Raw genomic sequence first — 20632 nt, forward strand, 5'->3', positions numbered from 1 at the left:
AATAGAAAAACATGTACTTTAAACCTACAGCAGGATGTAAAAGCATTTGAGTACAATAAGAGGTTTAGTAAAGTAGAAAAATACAAGTAAAGTACCTAGTTACTCTATTGCAACTTTGTAAGAAGTTGAAAAGTATTTATTTATGCCTTTATTAGAAATGGAGTAACAGAAACAATTATGTAGAGGATAATTTAGAGTGTTAGATATAAGAAGAAAAAGAGTGGGTGTAAAGAATCAAATAAAAAGGAGGTAAAAATGGTTAGTCTGGGTTATTGCAAGAGCAAAGCCAGTGGTTGGATAAGAAGAGTTTTAGTTTAGTTTTAAATAGTGGGAGTGATGTTTGAGTTGTGAGGTCTTGAGGTAGTTGATTCCATATTTTACCAACCGAGTTGGAAAATGTGGAGTCACCTGCTGAGTTATTAGATAAGGAAGTATGAATCAGTATTTTGTTAGAGGAGCGTAGGTTCTTCAGATTGTTATAGGGTTTTATGAGGGTGGAGAACATTGGAGTGTTGTCAGGGTGGTAAAGGGCTTTATGGGCAATTGTAAGTTGGTTAAATTGTATTTGGTGGGGTAATTCTAGCCACCCTAGTTTTTTAGATTGGAGCAATGATGAGTCCTGTATGGAGAGGCTGTAGCAAATCTGGCAATATTGTTATATGACGTAGCTAGTTTGTTAAGATTATATTTAGAAAGATTTGTATAAATAGGGGAGGCATATAATAGGGTAGAGATTAAGTGGGTTCTAGCTATTGTAGTTTTGGCTTCTGGAGTAAGGAAAGATTTGATTCTATGGAGAGAACCTAGTTTTCTGTTAGTCAATTTTATTGTAGAGTCAATGTGCGTGTCAAATTTTAGTTGATTGTTGATTGTAATACCCAGAAGTTTGGTGGTATGGTCTGGAGAGATAAGGATGCCATTGTTGGATGTGAGTGTGAAATTAATGGAGGGAGACAAGTGAGTGGGTGTAAAAATCAGGAGTTTGGTTTTCTTTGGGTCAAGGAGGAGACAATAATTAGAGAACCATTGCTCTATGGTTGTGAAGGTTTTTTGTGTGAGAGAATAAAGTTCAGACTGTGTTGGGGCTGAGCAAATGATGGTTGTATCATCTGCATATTAAATGCAAGTTGATAGAGGAGTGGCTAGGTGAAGGTCATTTATAAAAATAGAGAATAGTAGAGGACCTAAGAAGAGCCCTGAGGGACTCCTATAGAGGTGGGGAGGAGAACAGAGAGATGGTTATGCCAGAGTACAGCCTGTTTTCAGTTATCCAGATAGGATGTGAACCAATTTAAGGCTAGATTGTCAAAAGAGAGGGACTTCAGACGATGGAGGAGAAGTTGGTGGTTGACCATGTCAAAGGCTTTGGACAGGTCAACGAAGAAGGCTGAAGAAGGAGTATTATTGTTGCGTTTTTTGTTAATTGAGTCGATAAAGGATAGTAAGGCTGTAGTAGTACTATGGAATGGGCGAAAACCGTGTTGGCACTTAGCTAGGAGGTTGTGGTTTAGTAGGTGATTTAGTAACTGTTTGTGGATGCATTTCTCCATTATTTTTGCAAGTGGAGATAGTAATGCTATGGGGCAGAAGTTGGAGTACTCAGTAGAGTCACCACCTTTGAACAGTGGGATGATATATGAGATTTTCCATATAGATGGAATTGTACTTTCTTTTAAGGTCCTGTTAATCAGTATAGAGATGGGGTAAGCTATAGCTTTTGCACCAATTTGGAGGAATTCTGCTGGTAATTTGTCAGCCGAGGGGGTCATGGGTTTTAATTTTTGAAGTAAGGATGATATATAAGTGGTGGGTATGGGTTTGAGGTGGAATGGGGGGGGGTGGAGCTTTGGGTTAATAGTTTGGAGGTATCAGGGCTTTGTTGGTTAGCTAGCTTTAGAATGGCAGAGGTAAAGAAAGTATTAAAGGCATTAGCTGTTTGTAATGGGCAGTCGGGGTTAGATTCAATTGGATTTGGTGTGGCAACTTTGCCAGGGGATAACAGTATTTTAATAGCGGTCCAAAATTTATGTGGTTGGTGCAGGGATGATTGTTGTAGCTGAGTATAAAAGTTCTTTTTATCTTGTAGGATGGCTTTTTTTGTTACATTTCTTTGTTCTCTGAAAATGAGGTGATCAGTTGTGTTTTTTGTGGTACGCCATTTAGCCCAGGCTTTGTTCCTACTAAGGATTAATTTCCTAGTATTATTTGAGAGCCATTGGGCTGTTTTAGATTTTATTCGTATAGAACGCATTGGAGCATGATGTTCAAGGATTGTCAGAAAAGTATGATTGAAGTAGCTAACAGCTTCGTCTATAGGGAGAGATTTAAGAGGTGACCAATTGACTTGCATAAGTTCATTTTGAAACAGAATGGGGTCAAAGAATTTTTTGCTATGGGATGATTTAATTTTTTGCTATGGGATGATTTAACTTGGGTAGGGATAGTTAAACTTGTTTTATGCCTGATGATATATGTTAGGGAGTGGTCGCTGAGGTCATCTGGGAGAGTTCCTGTTGTATACTTTTGCTGTGGACTATTTATTAGTATCCAGTCAAGTATACTTTCTTTATTATTCAGTTTGTTTATTCTTGTTGGGGAGTTAATGATTTGAGAGAAGCCATGCAGGTTAATAAGGGTGGGTGGATAAGTATGTTTACATAAATTCCAGTCAGTATTAAAGTCTCCTAAAAGTATTATTTCTTGAAGGAGATTTAGTGAAAGCCAGTTTAATGGGTCTTCTAAAATAGTGGGAATTTTTCCTGGGGGAAGATAGGTACAGATAATGTTAACTGTTTTGTGAGGGTTGAGCTGAAGTTTGGAAATAATTATTTCAACATTATTGTCAGATGGAAGGGTATGATTTGTTTTACTTAACACCACTAAAGCTACTGATGTGTTACAGTAAGACAATCTAGCAGACCTGAGCGAACGGTCAGTTCATACAAGACCAGTGTTACTGCAAAATATCAATGCTAATAATACATATAAGTGGAAACAAATGGGTGCCACTGATGAAATTATATAGTATTCTCCATTCGTAACGAATGCTCCTGCTATGCTGACTCAGCAGAAAGTACAGTTGTGTACCTACCATAAATGTAGATGTTCGAGTGCATTCACTGTTGCAGTCATTACTCTTGGGTTATCCTGCTGGCAGGCTACCCGCAGTCGGCCTGAATTCCAAAGTCTTGGTCCGGCATCAGTTGCTGTCGCCTCTTCCCTGACGTCAGTGTGCCAGGGGTATAAAAGATGCAGCCGACGCCATTTTCTTCAGTTTTTCTTGCCCCAGATGTCAGGTGCCCCCAAAAGGGTAGGCTAAAAATTATGCCAATAAACATGCATGCACTAAGGTAATCATTTCCTTCATCTACAAGCAAATACACCACATAGGTTGCATAGAATAGAGAAGTACAGATAAGACCCAGCAAAAGAAATGGGGATGGAGGGAGGGTAACCTGGACTGCAACAGTGAATACACTCGAACATCTACATTTATGGTAGGTACACAACTGTACTATGTTCATCATGTTTCACTGTTGCAGTCATTACTCTTGGGTTGAATCCCAAAGCTGAGGATGGGTGGCTGGGGCTAAATAGGATTAGGAGAGGCTATGAGGCCCTGCAGAACTGCAGTGGCAAAGCCTGCTCTGGATTTAGAGTAGAGAGGTAAGTGGTAGTGCTTTGTAAAGGTGTGCACCGAACTCCAAGTTGCAGCCTCTAAGATGTCTTTGGTTGGTACTCCTCTGAGGAAGGCTGCTGCACAGGTTGAATGTGGCCTAATGTCCTTAGGCACTGATTTGCCATGTTGTGAATAGCAGAAACAAATGCAATGGCCTATCCATTTTGAAATAGTCTGTGTTGAGATAGTGATTCCTTGTGATCCTGCAGCATATGCCACTAAAAGTTGCTCAGTCTTTCTGAAAGCTTTAGTTCTGTCCAAGGAGAAGGGTAGCTGTCTGTGTATGTCCAAAGAATGCAGAAGTCTCTCACTATAACCTTTGTTCTGTGGGTTTGGATAAAAGGTAGGGAAGTGAATGGTTTGGTTAAGGGCCACACTGGACACCACCTTAGGCATAAATGTCGGGTTTGTCCTCAGAGAAACCCTGTCTGGATGGAAAATGATAAAAGGTTCCACAGCCATGAGTGCCTGTAACTCCAAGACTCATCTTGCAGAGGTTATTGCTAGGCACAGAGCTGTTTTCCAGGATAAGAATTTTATATCAGCTGTTGAGGATGGCTCAAAAGGAGGCAGTGTGAGTTTTTCCAAGACATAATTGAGGTCCCATGCAGGTATTGGTGCTCTCCTTGGAGGTCTTATGTTTTTGGCCCCTCTGAGGTACTGCCTTATTAAAGAATGAGAAAAGATAGGTGGTTCCGTATTGTAATGGGTTGAAATGGAAGAGGCATGGATCTTAATTGATGAAAAGGATAGGCCTCTGTCCAACATCTCAGTTAAGTATTGTAAAATCTGAGGAATGTTTGCAACAAACATGTCAATTCCTTGTGCCTGGTTCCAAGCACAGAATCTCTTCCATTTTTCTGCATAAGATTTTCTGGTACTGGGCCTCCTGGCCTCCAAAATAACATCCATCACAGCTTTGGGCACAGACATTGCCAACATCCTAGCTGACAGGTTCAGGCAAACTCCCCCCCTCCCCACCAAAAAGGGAAAATATCTATCCCAGCAGAGTGCTGCCGCCCCGACATCTCAGATGCTCAGGTAAGAGCCGCCCTCTCCAAAGCAAAAAACACAGCATCAATGGGACCAGATGGTGTCCCAGGCTGCATCCTACATGAACTCCAAGAAGAGCTAAACCCAAACATAAAACTACTGTTCAATCTCAGCCTTACTACAGGATATGTACCCAAAGAGTGGCGTGGGTCTGCAAAGCTATGGAAAGGATCATCATGGACCTCATAAATAAAGATATTGGGGACCTACAGACACTGGATCCTACCCAGTTCGGCTTTAAGGACAGATCCTGCCTCTTAAACCTGGTTGATTTTTTGAAACAGTCACCAAGGCCATTGATGAGGGGAAGGTGGTCCACACAGCCTACCTGGACCTCGCAAAAGCCTTCAATACAATACCCCACTCGGGCATTATAGATAAGCTCACCAGCTTAAATATAAACCCCTATGTCACTAGATGGGTTGCAAACTAGCTCTAGGACAGAACCCACATGGTTAGAATTGCTGGAGCCACGTCAGACTCCAAACCAGCTACAAGTGGCATCCCACAAGGCTCAGTCCTGGGACCTCTCTTGTTCGGTATATATTTCTCGGAGGTACAGGCCAACACGGAAGGACTGTGGCTGACCAAGTTCGCAGATGACTGCAAACTGGGCACCATAATCGACTCTCCAGCCGACACAAACATCCTCCAAAAGGGCCTCATAGAAACAGACAACTGGTGCCAGAGCCATGGCCTCAAGCTAAATGCCAAAAAGTGTATAGTCATCCCCTTTGGCAAAAACAAAGTACCCACAAATTACCACATAGGTGGAAATCCATTAAGTACAGAAGAAGTAATTAGGGACAACTACGTGGCCAAAGTGGTTAGAAAAACATTTTATATAGCCCACCTAATCATGAAGGGATTCACATCTAGATCAGGGGAGGTCAACGTGCCTCTTTACTTATCCCTCATCAGGCCCATAATTGAGTACAATGTCCCTTTTGGGTTGTACCTTACCAGACACCTGCAGCAACTGGAAAGACCCCAAAAGTACCTCACCAAGAGGATCAAAGGGCTCAAACAGATGCCATATGCTGCCTGGTTAAAGAAGCTCCAGCTCTACTCAGTGGCACACCGCCTGCTCAGAGGCGATCTGTGCCTGACGTATGAAGCCATGTCCAACCCGGAATTAATGGGCATGCTGCACCTCAGAAAATCCAAATCCCATCGAGCTATGCGCTCGAGAGACTTGAACCTCAGCACTGAAATAAATAGGACATGCTGGAGGGACAGATTCGTAACCCAGAGGCTCCCTTCACTCTGGAATAAAATCCCAGTCCAGGTTAGGCAGAGTCCCTCATTGACTCTCTTCAAGAGGAATCTTGATGAGTGGATGGGAGATCGTAGGTTTACCCCGGGTATCACTTCTGTGTCACTGTTAGACAGAGGCACAGTATACTAACCTTGAAAAAGGGCATAGCAAAATTAATTTAAAATGGGTGGCGAAAGCCAAACACACTCTGGCTAGGCTTATAAATGCCCTAGGGCAGATAGCCTAGTATATACCTATGAACCTATGAGTGTTCTGAATGGCTACATTATCCGCCATGCTGCCAGATTTAAGGTTCTGAGTTGGCTGTGCAGGATCTGATTGTTTTGTTAGGTCAGTAAGTGAGGAATTTAAGGCAATGTCCAGGCTGGACCTTGAGACAAGTTCTTTAGGATTGGGTACCAGTGCTGGCGTGGCCAGTATCATTTTTGGCTTCTCTTGTCTGACCTTTAGGAGTACCTTGCGGAGGAGAGGCAGTGGAGGAAAGGCATATACTTTTAGTTTTTTCCAGCTGACGGATAAGGCATCCACTTCTCATGCTTGTTTGTAATAAGTCCTTGTGCAGAATCTCTGTGGTTGGCAGTTGTGAGGGGAGGCAAACAGATCTATGTCTGGTCATCCCCATTTCCTTGTTATCATGCTGAAGACTTGTGGATCCAGTTTCCACTTGTGGGGATCCATGAGGTTTTTGCTTAGTTCGTCTGCCAGAGTATTTATCTTTCCTGGCAGGAATTGTGCTTGCAGGTGAACTTGATAAGTCAATGCTGTGTCCCACAAAGTCATGGCTTGTCTGCAGAGGGGGTAGGAATGTGTGCCTCCCTGCTTGTTTATGTACCACATGACTGTAGTATTGTCCGTCTTTATCAGTAGTTGTCCTGGATGAAGTAGATCCTTGAAAGCTGTCAGGGCATTTTGAACAGCTAGCATCTCTTTTTGATTGATATGAAGATGCATCTGGCTTGCGGGCCATGTGCCCTGAATACATTTTTCTGCCATGTCGGCCCCCCAGGCATAATCTGATGCATCCGTTGTTAGTGTCTGCCTGGCTGTGGGTAAAGTGAATGGCTGTCCCTTGTTGTGGTGACAGGCCTGTGCCCACCATCGAAACTCCTGTTGCAGGCAGGGAATGAGGGTAATTAATGTTTCCAGGCTGTGGCAATGTTGAGTCCAAACACATTTTAGATACCATTGTAGTTTCCTCATATGCAGTCTGGCATATGGAATTAGCAGGATGCAAGATGCCATGAAGCCCAAAGCCTGCAGAATTTTTCTTGTAGATAACTGGGTCTTTGTTGCCAACATTTTGAAGTAAGAAGTCAGTTGCCTTTGTTTGTCTGGCGTGAGATAAGCCATCTGGGCAGTTGTATTTAAGCTTGCACCCAGGAATATTATCTCTTGAGAGGGTACTAGTTTTATTTATTTTTGTTTACTGTGTACCCTAGGCAAATTAGTAATCTTTTTACAAACGCCAGATGCTTTAGTAGAATGTGCTTGTTCTCTGCTTGAATAAGGCAGTCGTCTAAGTAAGGATATATTTGAATTCCTCTTTGTCTGCAAAATGCAATTACTGGTGCCAGGCATTTTGTGAAGACCCTGGGTGTAGTAGATAAGCCAAAGGGCAGTGCAGAGAATTGGTAGTGCATTGAACCAGCTATGAATCTGAGGTATCTTCTGCAAGATTGTCTGATTGTGACATGCAGGTATGCCTCTTTTAGGTCCAAAGTTACAAGCCAAGCCTTCTTGCCCAGCATGGGCAGAAGCTGCTGCAAAGTCAACATTTTGAATTTCGGAACTTCCAGAAATGTGTTTTGAATAGACAGGTCCAGTATTGGTCTCCAGGCTTTGTCCTTTCTGGGTACCAAGAAAAGCCTCGAGTAAAATCCTTGTCCCTGCTCTTGCTGTGGTACTCGCTGAATGGCCCTCATGTCTATGAGGGATGAAACTTGCTTTTGTGCCTCTGCACATTGATTGTATGGCAGGTCTGGCATACCTTTTGCCCTTGGCAGGGTGTAAAAGTGGAACCTGTAGCCCTGAGACACTATATTCAAGACCCATTTGTCCTGGGTGATCATGTGCCAATTTTGTGAAAAACGTGCTAGTTTTCCCCCTAAGGGGGCTGACAAAAGATAAGTGCTTGATGCAGGCAGAGGAAAGTCATTGGGACTGTTTCCTGTATAGCTGTGATTTGTCTTCTCTGCTTTTGGAGGTAGAAACACCCCATTGTTTAGGCCTGTATGAGCCTTGGAGCTGGGATCTGCCTCTGGGTTGTCTGTATCTGCCTCTTTGTGGCCTGTCTGACACTGGAAAGGACCAGTTCTTTCTGGGCCAGTTCCTGCTAAATCTGGGTGGCTGCGCCTGTAAGAAGTCCTTAACTGTCTGCATAGATTTTGCTTTGTCCTCCATTTTCTTCAACACCTCCTCTGCGTTAACACCAAAGTATCATACTGTAATGGAGCATCTAATAATTTTGCTTTAACATGATCAGGCAGATTATGTTCCTTTAACCAAGCATGCCTGCTAATGACAGAACCCGTAACAGCAGCCCTGCAAGAGGCCTCAAGAGAATCAAAACCACATTGCAAAGTATTCCTTCCCACTTGTTCAGTTGCATGCAATAAATCCTGCATTTCCTTGTTTTCTACGCATTCAGAATTTGTTAATATTTTCTGTTTAAGCAGTGACATTAAGTACTGCTGATATTTAAGCATATGAAATTGACAGTTTAAAGCCCTCTCAGCCAAGGTAGCAGAAGTGTAAACCTTTTCTCCCATCTGTTCAGTGCCCTTGAATCCCTATCAGAGGGAATAGGGTTTTTTGCAGTGGAAGCCTTGACCCCTTTGGGACCCTGAGAAATAGTTTCTGGGTCAGCAGCAGGGTTTTTATAAAGAAATTTATGTGAATCTGGAACCCTGTAGTATCTGTCTGGTTTAACAGGAGCTGGAAGTAAGGAGTCTGGAGAAAGGCTGGACTCTGAAAATACATCATCTACAATGTCTAGCAGAGGGGGAATAGCAAGAGGCCTGTGCTGAGGAAGTAAAAGAAAATCTCTAAGCCTTTTCTTTGATTCTGAATAATCTTGGTTCTCCCAGTGGAGGTGCTCCCTCATGGTATGCAGGGTTTCCTCAAAAGAATAATCCTCAGGAGGAGAGGCTGAAGGGATAGATTCTTCAGCAGCAGAATCCTCATAGGAAGGAAGAGAGTATTCCTGTTCAGAAGACTCATAAACTATATCAGGCAGCACAAAATAGGGCTAGGAGTGCATTCAAACAGGGGCTGTGTGTAGAATTACATTTTTAATTCACTAGGAAGACTTATCTTACCAATGAAGCAAAAAATGCAGACGAAAATGCAGGCAATCCAAACTTTTCAGTAGTCCCTCAAACAAATGCAGTTGACAGGATACACGAACCATGAAAAGGAGTTCCACACACCACATGAATTTTATTAGGTTGAGTGGGCTGGGTAAGGCAGGTCTGACATCACAATGTGGGAGGAACACTGGCTCTTCTATACAGCATGCAAATCAGGCGGGGATTACATCACTTTGGGGGAGGAAACATCCCGATAGCTAGAGCAAGAGCAGATGGCAGATGTGACATCATAATTTCAGAGCCAGCTACAGGTTTTTCAAGTTGGTTTGCAAAGTGAAACAAAAACAGTATAGAAAGCTAGGAAGCAGAACAGGGAAAACAGTTGAGTGGGTTATTTTTTTAAAGCTGCAAGGGTGATTTTTTTAAGCTTTATCAAAGAACAGGGACTGGAAGAATCAGCAGGTTGGGGAATCTGCTTTAATATCCTGTTGTTTTCCTTTAATAAGAATATCTTTGCTGGCCAGCTCTGAAGAATCTTCAGCTTCTAATACAGTAATATCTACTTTATCAATTGTTACGAAGGATGGATCTTGATCACTATTAGTCTTATTAATCCCACTGTTTTCATTGTGTATTAAATTCTCATCCAGCTGGTATTGTAAATCCACAGCTTGATACATGTAGTCAACATCTGTCTTTCTCTTCTCTTTTCTTACAGTAATGTTCTTCAATCCTTCCACGTTCAATTTTGATTTCTTCCTTTTCACCTGCCCCTTACCTTTTTTCCTACCTTCTCTGTTGGAAAGTTGATGCCTTTTTCTGTACACTGAAGGTTTTCTGACAGTAAAATACAATGTCCTGTCACCTATGGGCTACATAACAAAGCAGTGCAATCATCATCATTAAGTCTAAATTTACTTCTAATAATGGTAAGCAAATCAGCTAACTTTTGACACTAGGAACATAGATCATCAGTATTATCAGCTATTACCTTTAAATATGCATAGCATTTATTACACTGTACAAGATATTTGTACATTAGCAAATTAATTGCATACTCATTTAAGGAATCTATATTCAGATTCAAATGAATAAAATATTGCAAAAGAATAGAATAATCAAAATCAGTTGGGGCTCAGAAATGTCTGTACTATCTGCCTGCTGTCTGGGACACTATAGATGTTACAACAAGACCCAATGGAGCTGTAAGGAAATGGCCCAGTGGTGCAAATATTTTTCTGACTTCTGTGTTTGATACAGAAAAGACAATACTAGCCCTAGGACATACGACAGAACTTTCATAAACTATGGCTGGAACTTGGAAACACCAGAATGAGAGCTCAAATCAGCATGTTCAGTCTGGTCTTCTTAGGAAAAGGACCTTGAGTAAAATCCTTAGCAATGGCCACATCAAACTGGTCAAATTTGTATTTTCTTGTAAGCTCTTTCTCCTCACATCTAAGCTGGTAAGTCCGTGCCTCAGCCCTCAGGCCTGAATAGGTCAATCTTCAGACAGAGCCTGAAGATGAAAAGTACAGTTTTGTACCTACCATAAATGTAGATGTCCGAACAGGATAGCATCTGCAGTCCTTACAAATGGGTTGTCCTGTCGTCAGGCAGCCCTTCGGTCGGCCGGATTCCAAAGTCTGGGTCTGGCCTCGGCTGGTGTCGCACTTCACCCGACGTCATAGCTGCAGTTCTTCGGGTATAAAGGCATCAGCCGACGCCATTTTCCTCAGTGTTTCTTGCCCCAGATGCCAGTTGCCCTCTTGGATAGCTAAATTTTTGGATAAATGCCAATGTTTCCAAAAAGTAGAAACAAACACAAAAAATAAGCATGTATATACATATATACAAACAAACACACCATAAGAGATCCCCCCCCCAGCTAGCTATTAGGTGGGCAAATACCCTAGGAATACCACAGAGGGGAAGGAGGGTGGGTAATCCTGACTGCAGATGCTATCCTGTTCGGACATCTACATTTATGGTAGGTACAAAACTGTACTATGTCCTTCAAGGATGCATCTGCAGTCCTTACAAATGGGTAGAATACCATAGCCACACTAGGGAGGAGGAAGAAGAAATTATGGTGTAGTTAGGATCCCTTGCAAAACAGCAGTGGCAAACCCTGCTCGGGATCTAGAGTATAAAGGTAAGTTATAATGCTTGGCAAATGTATGCACGGAGGTCCAAGTAGCAGCCTCTATAATGTCCTTGGTAGCCACTCCTCGTAAGAAAGCTGTGGTAGTGGCTGTAGCCCTTGTAGAATGAGGCCTTATGTTCTGTGGAATTTGCTTTCCATGGTAGGAGTAACAGAATCTAATGCAATTTCCTATCCACTTGGAGATTGTCTGTTTGAAATTGCTTTTCCTTCCCTTCCTGTTGCATATGCTACCAGAAGCTGGTCAGTTTTCTATTGCCCTTGGTTCTGTCCAGGTAGTAGCGTAACTGTCTATGTACATCCAAGGTATGTAGCAGTCTTTCCGCTGTGTTCTGTGGATTGGGGAAAGAAGGTAGGTAGGTGGATTGCCTGGTTTAAAGACACTCTGGATACCACCTTAGGCATAAATGTAGGATTAGTTCTCATGGACACTATCTTGATGGAAGATTAGGAAGGGTTGTACTGCCATTAAAGCCTGTAGTTCAAACCCTTCTTGCTGAAGTAATTGCCAGCAGGAAAGCAGTTTTCCAGGATAGGTGGTGAAGATCTGCTGTTGCTGCTGGTTCGAAAGGGGAGTGTCAATTTTTCTAGCACAAAGTTCAAGTCCCATGCTGGTAATGGTGGTTTTCTAGGAGGTTTTACATTCTTAATTCCTCTCAGAAACTGCCTGAGTAGAGGATGCGAAAAGACAGGGGGATCAAGCTGTATTCTGCAGAAATAGCTGATGCATGTATCTTGATGGAGGAGTAGGACAGGCCTGTATGGAAAAGCTCTGCCAAATACTCCAGGATGTTGGCAATGTCTACCTTTGACACATCTTTCCCCCTTTCAGTACTCCAAATGAGAAACCTTTTCCATTTTCCTGCATAGTTCCTTCTTGTTGAAGGTCTGCGGGCCTCAAGGATAATGTCTTTAACCCTTTGGGATAAATCTGGGTTAGTTGCTCTTATGTAATGTTCCAGGCAGTCAGTTGCAGAGTTTTCAGGTTTGGATGCAGGATGTTGTAGTCGCTCTGTGTTAACATCAAAGGAATCAGGGGTAGTGACCACATTTTCCCCCGAGACATGCTCCTCAGTAATGGGTACCAATGTTGTCTTGGCCAATCTGGAGCTATCAGTATTATCCTTTGACGTTCCTCTTTGATTTTCAATAGTACCTTGTGCATCAAAGTAAGAGGTGGAAATGCATATGCTGTCAGGCCTTTCCAACTGAAGGATACAGAGTCCACCTTCCAAGCAAGTGGGTGGTATGTCCTTGTGCAGAATTTCTTGAGCTGGTGATTGAGTGGGGATGCGAATAGGTCTATTTGTGGCAGTCCCCATTTCTTTGTGATGGCCTTGAAGATGTCCGGGTGTAGCATCCATTCGTGAGCATCCGAGGTAGTTCTGCTTAACATGTCTGCTAGGATGTTTTCTTTTCCCGGTACAAAAATTGCTTGTAACTGAATGTTGTAACTCAGAGCCATATTCCATAGGTCCAGAGCCATTCGGCATAGAGGGTATGAATGAGTGCCTCCCTGTTTGTTGATGTACCACATGACTGTGGTGTTGTCTGTCCTTATCATCAACTGGCCTTCTTGGAGGAATGGTCTGAAATTCTGGATTGCTAGTTTTACTGCCAGCATTTCTTTTTGATTTATGTGCAGGTGCAGCTGATCTGGGGTCCATAAGCCTTGTATGCACTTGTCCAGCATGTGGGCCCCCCAACCGAGGTCTGAGGCGTCTGTTGTGATGGTTTGGCTCGGTTGAATGCTGTGGAAGGGCAAACCTGTGTTTGACTGGCATGCCTGAGCCCACCATAGGAACTCTTGTTTCAGGCATGGGATTAGTGGTATTTCGGTTTCTAAGCTGTGCCTGTGTTGAGACCATAAATTCTTTAGGTACCACTGTAGCTTTCTCATATGCAGTCTGGCATGGGGGACCAGGATTATGCAGGATGCCATGAAGCCCAAGGCCTGCAGTACTTTCCTTGCTGTTAGTTTGTTCTGCTTTGTTAATGCCAAGAAGTAGAGAGGAAGTTCTTCTTGTTTTTCTGCAGTTAGGAATGTCATCTGTTGTACTGTGTCCAATTCTGCACCCAAGAAGGTTATTGTTTGGGATGGTATCAGTCTTGACTTTTTTATATTGACTGTGTATCCCAGGGCTTGTAGTAAGCAAATGACTCTTTGTAAGTCTTGTGTCAGCTTGTTTTTGTTGTCCACTTGTATCAGGCAGTCGTCCAGGTATGGATAAATTTGGATTCCCTGAAGCCTGCAGTGAGCAATTACTGATGCCAGGCATTTCGTGAACACTCTGGGCGCAGTAGATAAGCCAAAGGGCAATGCTGAGAATTGATAATGCTCTGATCCTGCAAGAAATCTGAGGTATCTTCTGCAATTTGGTCGTATGGGGACGTGCAGGTATGCCTCCTTGAGATCTAGAGTTACCAGCCAGTACTCCTTGCCCAGCATGGGAAGAAGTTGCTGTAGGGTCAGCATTTTGAATTTTGGAACAATGATGAATGTGTTTAAAGCGGACAGGTCGAGAATAGGCCTCCAATTTTCTCTTTTCTTGGTACCAGGAAGAGTCTGGAGTAAAATCCCTTGCCTTGTTCTATAGGTGGTACCCTTTCCACAGCTCTCATCTTTGCTAATTAAGCTATTTGTTTTAGAGCTTCTGTCTTTTGATTTGGTGGTAGGTTTGGCATTCCTCTTTTTCCTGGTAAAGTGTGGAAATGAAACCTGTAGCCTTGGTCTATAGTTTGCAAAATCCACTTGTCTCTTGTGATATAGTGCCAGTTTTTTGAAAATAAGGCTAACTTTCCGCCTAAGGGTGCAGCTATTTGTTCCCTGGTAGGCGGTGTCAGAGCCAAGTCACTGTGATTGTCCTGTTGCAGTGGTAGTGGTTGTTTCTGTGCCTCGCTGGTTGTTGCCTTGCCACTGGCGTCCCCTGTAGGCACCTCCTCTGGATTGATTTCTGCCTCTTGGACGCCTATTCCTGCCTCTCTGAGTTTTAGAGGTGGAAAGGACCAATTTTTGGAAAGCCAGTTCCTGCTAAACCTTGGAGGCTGAACCTGTAAGAAATCTTTCACTGTTTGCACAGATTTTGCCTTCTCTTCCATTTTCTTCAGTACCTGTTGGGCAGGGGAACCAAATAAACTGACCTTATCCATAGGAGCATCTAATAGCTTTGCTTTAACATGATCCGGCAAGACCTGTTCTTTCAACCATGCATGCCTTCTTATAACTGTGCCAGTCATGGCTGATCTAAAGGAAGCCTCCAGTGCATCATAGCCACATTTTAAGGAATGGTTACTAACCTGCTGAATGTTATTCACCATTTCTATAACATATTTCTTATCTAAAGAATCATCAGAGGACAGTTTCTTAGTTAACTGATCAAGCATAAACTCTTGGTATTGGATCATATGAAACTGACAGTTCAATGCTCTAGCTGAGAGAGTAGCAGAGGTGTATACTTTTTTACCCCATCTCTCTAAGGACCTGGATTACCTTTCAGAAGGGAGAGGGTTTTTTGCTGAGGTCGAAGCTACTGCCTTAGGCCCCTGGGAGATAGTCTCAGGATCTGCAAAAGGAGCCTTGTATAAATGGTGATGAGTGTCCGGGACCCTGTAGAACCTATCGGGCTTAGCAGGGGCTGGAGGTAAAGTATCAGTAGCAGTGCAAGCATCATTAAATGCATCATCCACAACAGGAAGAACTGGAGGTATAGCTAAGGGCCTATGTTGTGGTAAGTGTAAAAAGGTCTTAAGCCTTTTTCTTGAATCTGAGAAATCTTGTCCCTGCCATTGGAATTGCTCTCTCATGGCATGTAAAGTTTCCCCAAATGAAAATTCCTCTGGTGGAGAGGCAGAAGGAATCGATTCTTCAGCATCGGAATCTTCATAAGTAGAAAAAGGAGCCTCTGGATGGTCTGTATTGTCTGTATCATCAGAAGAGTCATCAGAGGACACTGGCTCAGGGGGCTCTGCTCTAGGTCTCTTTTCTGGAGGTTGAGAGGCCCTGTCTGGGTGAGATTGGGATCCCCTTATTAAAGAGATGAGATCCTCTGCCAGAGTAAGCATTTGGGAACTGGAACTGGGCCTGTGAGAGGGGGGCTTAACAGGCACAGACTTAGAAGCTTTGGCTGCTTTAGCCCTGGCAAAGGTCTTTATAGACATGGCTGCAGGAGGCCTAGCAGCACCACGTGCTGGGGTAGAAACATCCAAAGGGATGGTGTCCGATAATTCTTGTGAAACCACAGTAGTAGGTAAAACTTCAGAGGCCGATTCAACTAGGGTAGAAGGGGCCTCGGTAGTAGTCAAGGATTCGGCTGAAGATTGAACCGTTTGCTCGGTTTCGGCCGAAACCGAGACACTCGTGGTTTGCTTAACCGTGGTTTCGGCCGAAACCGTGAGTGTCGGTCCTTTTCTTTGTGTTTCTTAACAATTTGAGTAGTCGGAGGATCCGACGGCATTATGTACGCAAAATCTGAGCCGAAAAACTGTTCAGCAAACTCCGACCGACGCCTAAGCGTTCGTCGGTTGAAAGAAGCACAGGCTAAACAAGCTGCTACGTCGTGGTCTGGGCCTAAACAAGGTAAGCAGTAAGAGTGGAAATCTTTATGAGGTATTTGTTTCCCACAAGTTAAACAGTTATTCACTTTTTCTGACATCGGCTGAGGCAAGAAAGAGTCCCCAACGGGGTACTTAGCTTTTTAGAAGTCTTCGAAGTAGTATTCGGTAGTAGTAATCTCTGAATCTGACCGACCAGCACTTGCGAACAGCTTCTGCTTCGGGCGCCACGTGGCAAGAAAGACTGAGGAAAATGGCGTCGGCTGATGCCTTTATACCCGAAGAACTGCAGCTATGACGTCGGGTGAAGTGCGACACCAGCCGAGGCCAGACCCAGACTTTGGAATCCGGCTGACCGAAGGGCTGCCTGACGACAGGACAACCCATTTGTAAGGACTGCAGATGCATCCTTGAAGGACATCATCAGGAGAGAGGGTACTGCCCTAAGCTTTGACTTTTCTAAAGTTAACCTATTCTTCCTGTTTTGAACAATGGAAGGTTTAAAGCTGTCACAAATATCACACTTTTCCCCTTGAAATATACATCTCCATAACAAACATGGAGAGCATGTTTATGTGGAGGCAATTTTTTTTTTGCAGTTACACTTTTTAAACTGTCACAATGGATTAGACAAAAGTTTTAAAACATTTTTACCAAACATAAAGACATGGACCTGCAGAAATCTGTACTGAAAAAGGCACTTGTGAAGTATAATATACTACAAAATTGTTAAAGAGCAGGTGACAGGGTGAGGCTCCAAATGCCTCAAAAGAGAGAGAGGAGGGAGAGTTATAACACTATAAAAAATCAATAAAGTGGAACAACTGACCTGAGGCTTGCAGGAGGGAGAGTAGAAATGCCAACAATTAATGGCAAAATTAATGAATAAACAAACAAAACATTTTCTCACAAATTTATGAAAAAAAAATAATTACTGAAGTAACCTGAGGCTACTTTTTGACAATCATCATAGTGAGTAGAAACAGAGTGCCAGTCAAGGTCCTTCATTGTAGAGCATTACAGGTAAGTGTGAGGGGCCAGAAGCATCTAAAAGAATTTATATGCCAGACTGTCTAAGCTCTGCTGACCTTAGTCCTAGTGGTCTGGTGAAGAAGGAACTCACCATTTCATATCAGATGTTACAAAGCCATAAAAAATTATAAAGTGAGCTACACTGCAGCCACTTGCAGTTCAACAAAGGCTTGCTTAAACAGAATTCTTACCTGTTCTACATCATGACCATGTTTCTGTATAGCTTTATGGACCTTTTCAAATGAATATCCCATACCAATGACAGTTTCTGCACAATGCCTTTCATCGCTTGTGAGATTGTGGAAAGGACTGGAGGAATGTGACATATAGGATACTTCTGTAGTGTTGCCATTACTCTGCATGTTGTTTTGAGAGTTTACCTGCAAAAAAGAAAACACAGGAATAAGCATTATAATATCACAACGGTTTACTCAAAAATACTTCAGAAAGGGTGGGAGACAAATACATTCATGCCACTATCTACCTTATAAGTATCTACATGAATCAATGTTTCCAACATATGAATCCTCCCGACAGTAACAAATGAGAAATGTAATTAATATTAGAAGAGGCATGGCCATACAGTCATCTAAACAAACAGTCACAAAACTTCTACGTCAAAAGTGACGGGTTTCCATAGCCCTCTGACAGACGGATGAAACACTGACTAACACCCAGAGGGACCTGGGTTCAACTAGCATACCCGATGCTGTGAAGATAAAGATGGGGAGGACACCAATGAGTGGAAGTTGTCATCTTGTCCATCTTGCAGGGAGGAAGGGGTGATGTGACCTACTGCACCAACAACCCAGAGCCATAGCTGGGGTGAGCCAAAGAGGGCAGTCACCATGGATGTAATGTGCTAAGGGGTGCAATCAGCAAATCTCAATCAGTCTTTAGTGCACTACTGAATGTTAGCATTGCAACTGCGGTCAGAAGTGAAGCACTGTAGTGCTCATTATCTTCAATGCATTACTGGCATTCATTTGCAATCAGATCTGAAGTGTTCTAGTGCTTGGGTTTGTGTGTGGCATAAACTGTAGCATTTACTTGCACTGGGAGATGGCAAAAGGTGCAATAATAGCTAGCTACATGTCTAATCAATCCCAACAACAGTACTAGATATTGCCAACAGCAACTACTGAGTTCCATTGTTCGCACTGCACATAAGACAAACAGCCAGTTCTGCGCAGTGTGTAGGCATACACAAAGCTCTCTAGAGCAACAGCTTCCAGTGAAGCCAACAGAGGAAGGGAGTTAAGTGAGGAAGTAGGGGAGTCTCAAGTGAATGACAGCCTGCTGGCACCTGACTCCTACCTCCAAAGGAAAATCAATGGACTCCCTTTTCAGGTAAGTTTGTAAATAAGTCATCCTGACTGGGGAACAAATAGATCAACAGAGTGCTGAGTGGGGGAAGCCTAAAGACAAGGGTAGAGAGGCTAAAAAACAAAGTAATGGAACTGGCATTTTTTACACTCCAAAATACAAGATATGTCTCGCAAACATCCATTTGTCAAGGGGCAACTAACTGTATATTAATACAAAATAATAATTTAAATGAAGTACAAAATTGGATTTCACGAATTTTTGTTTCACAGAATACTTTGCTTCTGGCCCACAGGCAAAAATCTGCTCAAAATATCAGCAAATGCCATGTGACACATCCATACACCTGAAGCTGGCAACTGGAATTGCAGGTTTTCTGAAAGTCAAGGTTGACATGCAAGCATAACATGGAACAATCAATGTCTGAGGATGATGCTGCAGGAAATGCAAACACTGGTAAGATCTTGTTCAGACCATGCTACAAAAGAAAGTGCACGGGATTGGTGGGTTGCTGAAATGGAAACCACTCCTGCAGTTAACAGAGCAAAGTCTATCTAGCAGAGCTTTGCTGTAAGAGCCACAAAAAATTATTATGTGATTTTATACACTGACAAAGTATGATTTGATGACACAGGTACCCTCACACACCACCACCACTTGTAGCAGCTTCAAGAAAAAATAAACACAATGAGAGAACCACAGACACAGCTATACGCAACCCAGCTGGACAAGAGTCTGGAAGACTGAATATCATCCCAGAAGAAAGAATACATGGCTCTGCAGCATACTGGAAACTCTGAAACTGGTGATTCTACGAAATGCATCCAAAACCTGCTTAGCTGGCAGGTTCCAGAAGTCATGGCATTGGAAAACTAATGCACTAGTTGCACACACAAGTTTTAAAATGGCCTCGGCAGCAATTTGGTGATTCTCAACACATGCCAACAAATGTAGTAGGCCTGTGACATCTCTGGTTGCCCTTTCAAAAATGACTACACAGAGATACCAGCAGATTTGTCAGTTAAGACTATATCCATCTCACCAGGTATAAAAATGCACACTTCATGCCATTCAGAGAACACAGCAACAAGTTCCACCTCTTTTACCTCAACATTTTAAATAAAAACGTATTACAGAGATAAAATTCCTACATGAAAGTGTCACAGGGCCAGCATCACTTCCTGATGGGGGAGCTTAAGTCACCAGAAAGACCTGCTCAAAAACAGAAAATGGGAAAGGGTCAGACAAAACTAAATATCAGAATATTCCAACATCATCATCCGAAGTTAAATTTCCTGAATCATTCTTTATTTTCAGTAAAGGTCATGAGACTAATCAGCTGCTTCAAGACAATGGGCCAAGGAAACGGGTTCCCATTATGTAAGCGAACGCTTAAAGTTGCAAACGGTGTTTAATCAAATGCGTTTACACAAAATGGCAAAATTCCGAAAGCATGGAACAGATTTTTGGGACTTTGCCATTTCCTGCACTGTGGTACGATCTCGGAGTTGGTATATGTAAGTAAGGGAGGTGAGGGGGGCACAGCCCCCACATTGGGGGGGTGTGGTGGGCAAAGCTCCCCCAGTTTATTTTGTCTGTTTTTTTTTTTTTTACGTATCAAATCGTTGCTCTGTATGTTCGGCATTTTGGATTTTCTAAGTGTTTGGGTCGATTATACAGCGTTCGCAATTTCAAGCACTCACTGATATAATACAGACCCCATAGAAACTACTGTAGAAGAGAATGTACAACAGCAAAAAATACAGCTGTGTAGAAACTTACCATAAATGTACATATGCATGAAGATTCACTTCTGCAGTACTAACTCTTGGGATTCCTGCCTGCAGGAGCTTGACAGACAGTCCAAATATCACAGCTTTCACCTTTCCCCTAGCAATCCCAGCAGACTGCCTACCATATGTCCGTCAAAGCATCTACAGTACAAAGAGATGCTGGCCAACACCATCTTCAGGTCCTTCTTGCCCTTAGAAGTTTCAGAAGAAACTCCTGGGAGCCAGACCATGACCCAAAGGATATGCCATCCCAAGAAGACAGAAACAGGCAGAAGGAGCATCACCCCCCCACTCAACATTTAGGAACAGCTAACCTGTTGGAGGGAAGAAACTTGACCTAGAAGAGACAGGAAGAGATGCGAAAGCTGGGTATCCATACCACCAAGGAAGAAGGAAGATAGGAATGAGGGTGGGAACTGCTACTGCAACAGTGAATCTACTCAAACA

At 42.9% G+C, this 20632-nt stretch overlaps 1 protein-coding gene across 1 annotated transcript in view; it reads right to left on the minus strand.

Moving 5' to 3' along the window:
* Window positions 1-20632, minus strand: part of UBAP1 (ubiquitin associated protein 1) — a 776235-nt gene that overhangs the window by 268164 nt on the left and 487439 nt on the right. The window contains exon 5 of the mRNA XM_044078004.1: window positions 17258-17446. Coding sequence (XP_043933939.1) covers window positions 17258-17446 — 189 coding nt within the window. The remainder of the gene's footprint in view (window positions 1-17257; window positions 17447-20632) is intronic.

Source organism: Protopterus annectens, chromosome 1.part1 (assembly GCF_019279795.1).
Source record: "Protopterus annectens isolate FY-2018-M chromosome 1.part1, PAN1.0, whole genome shotgun sequence".
Lineage (NCBI taxonomy): Eukaryota > Metazoa > Chordata > Ceratodontiformes > Protopteridae > Protopterus > Protopterus annectens.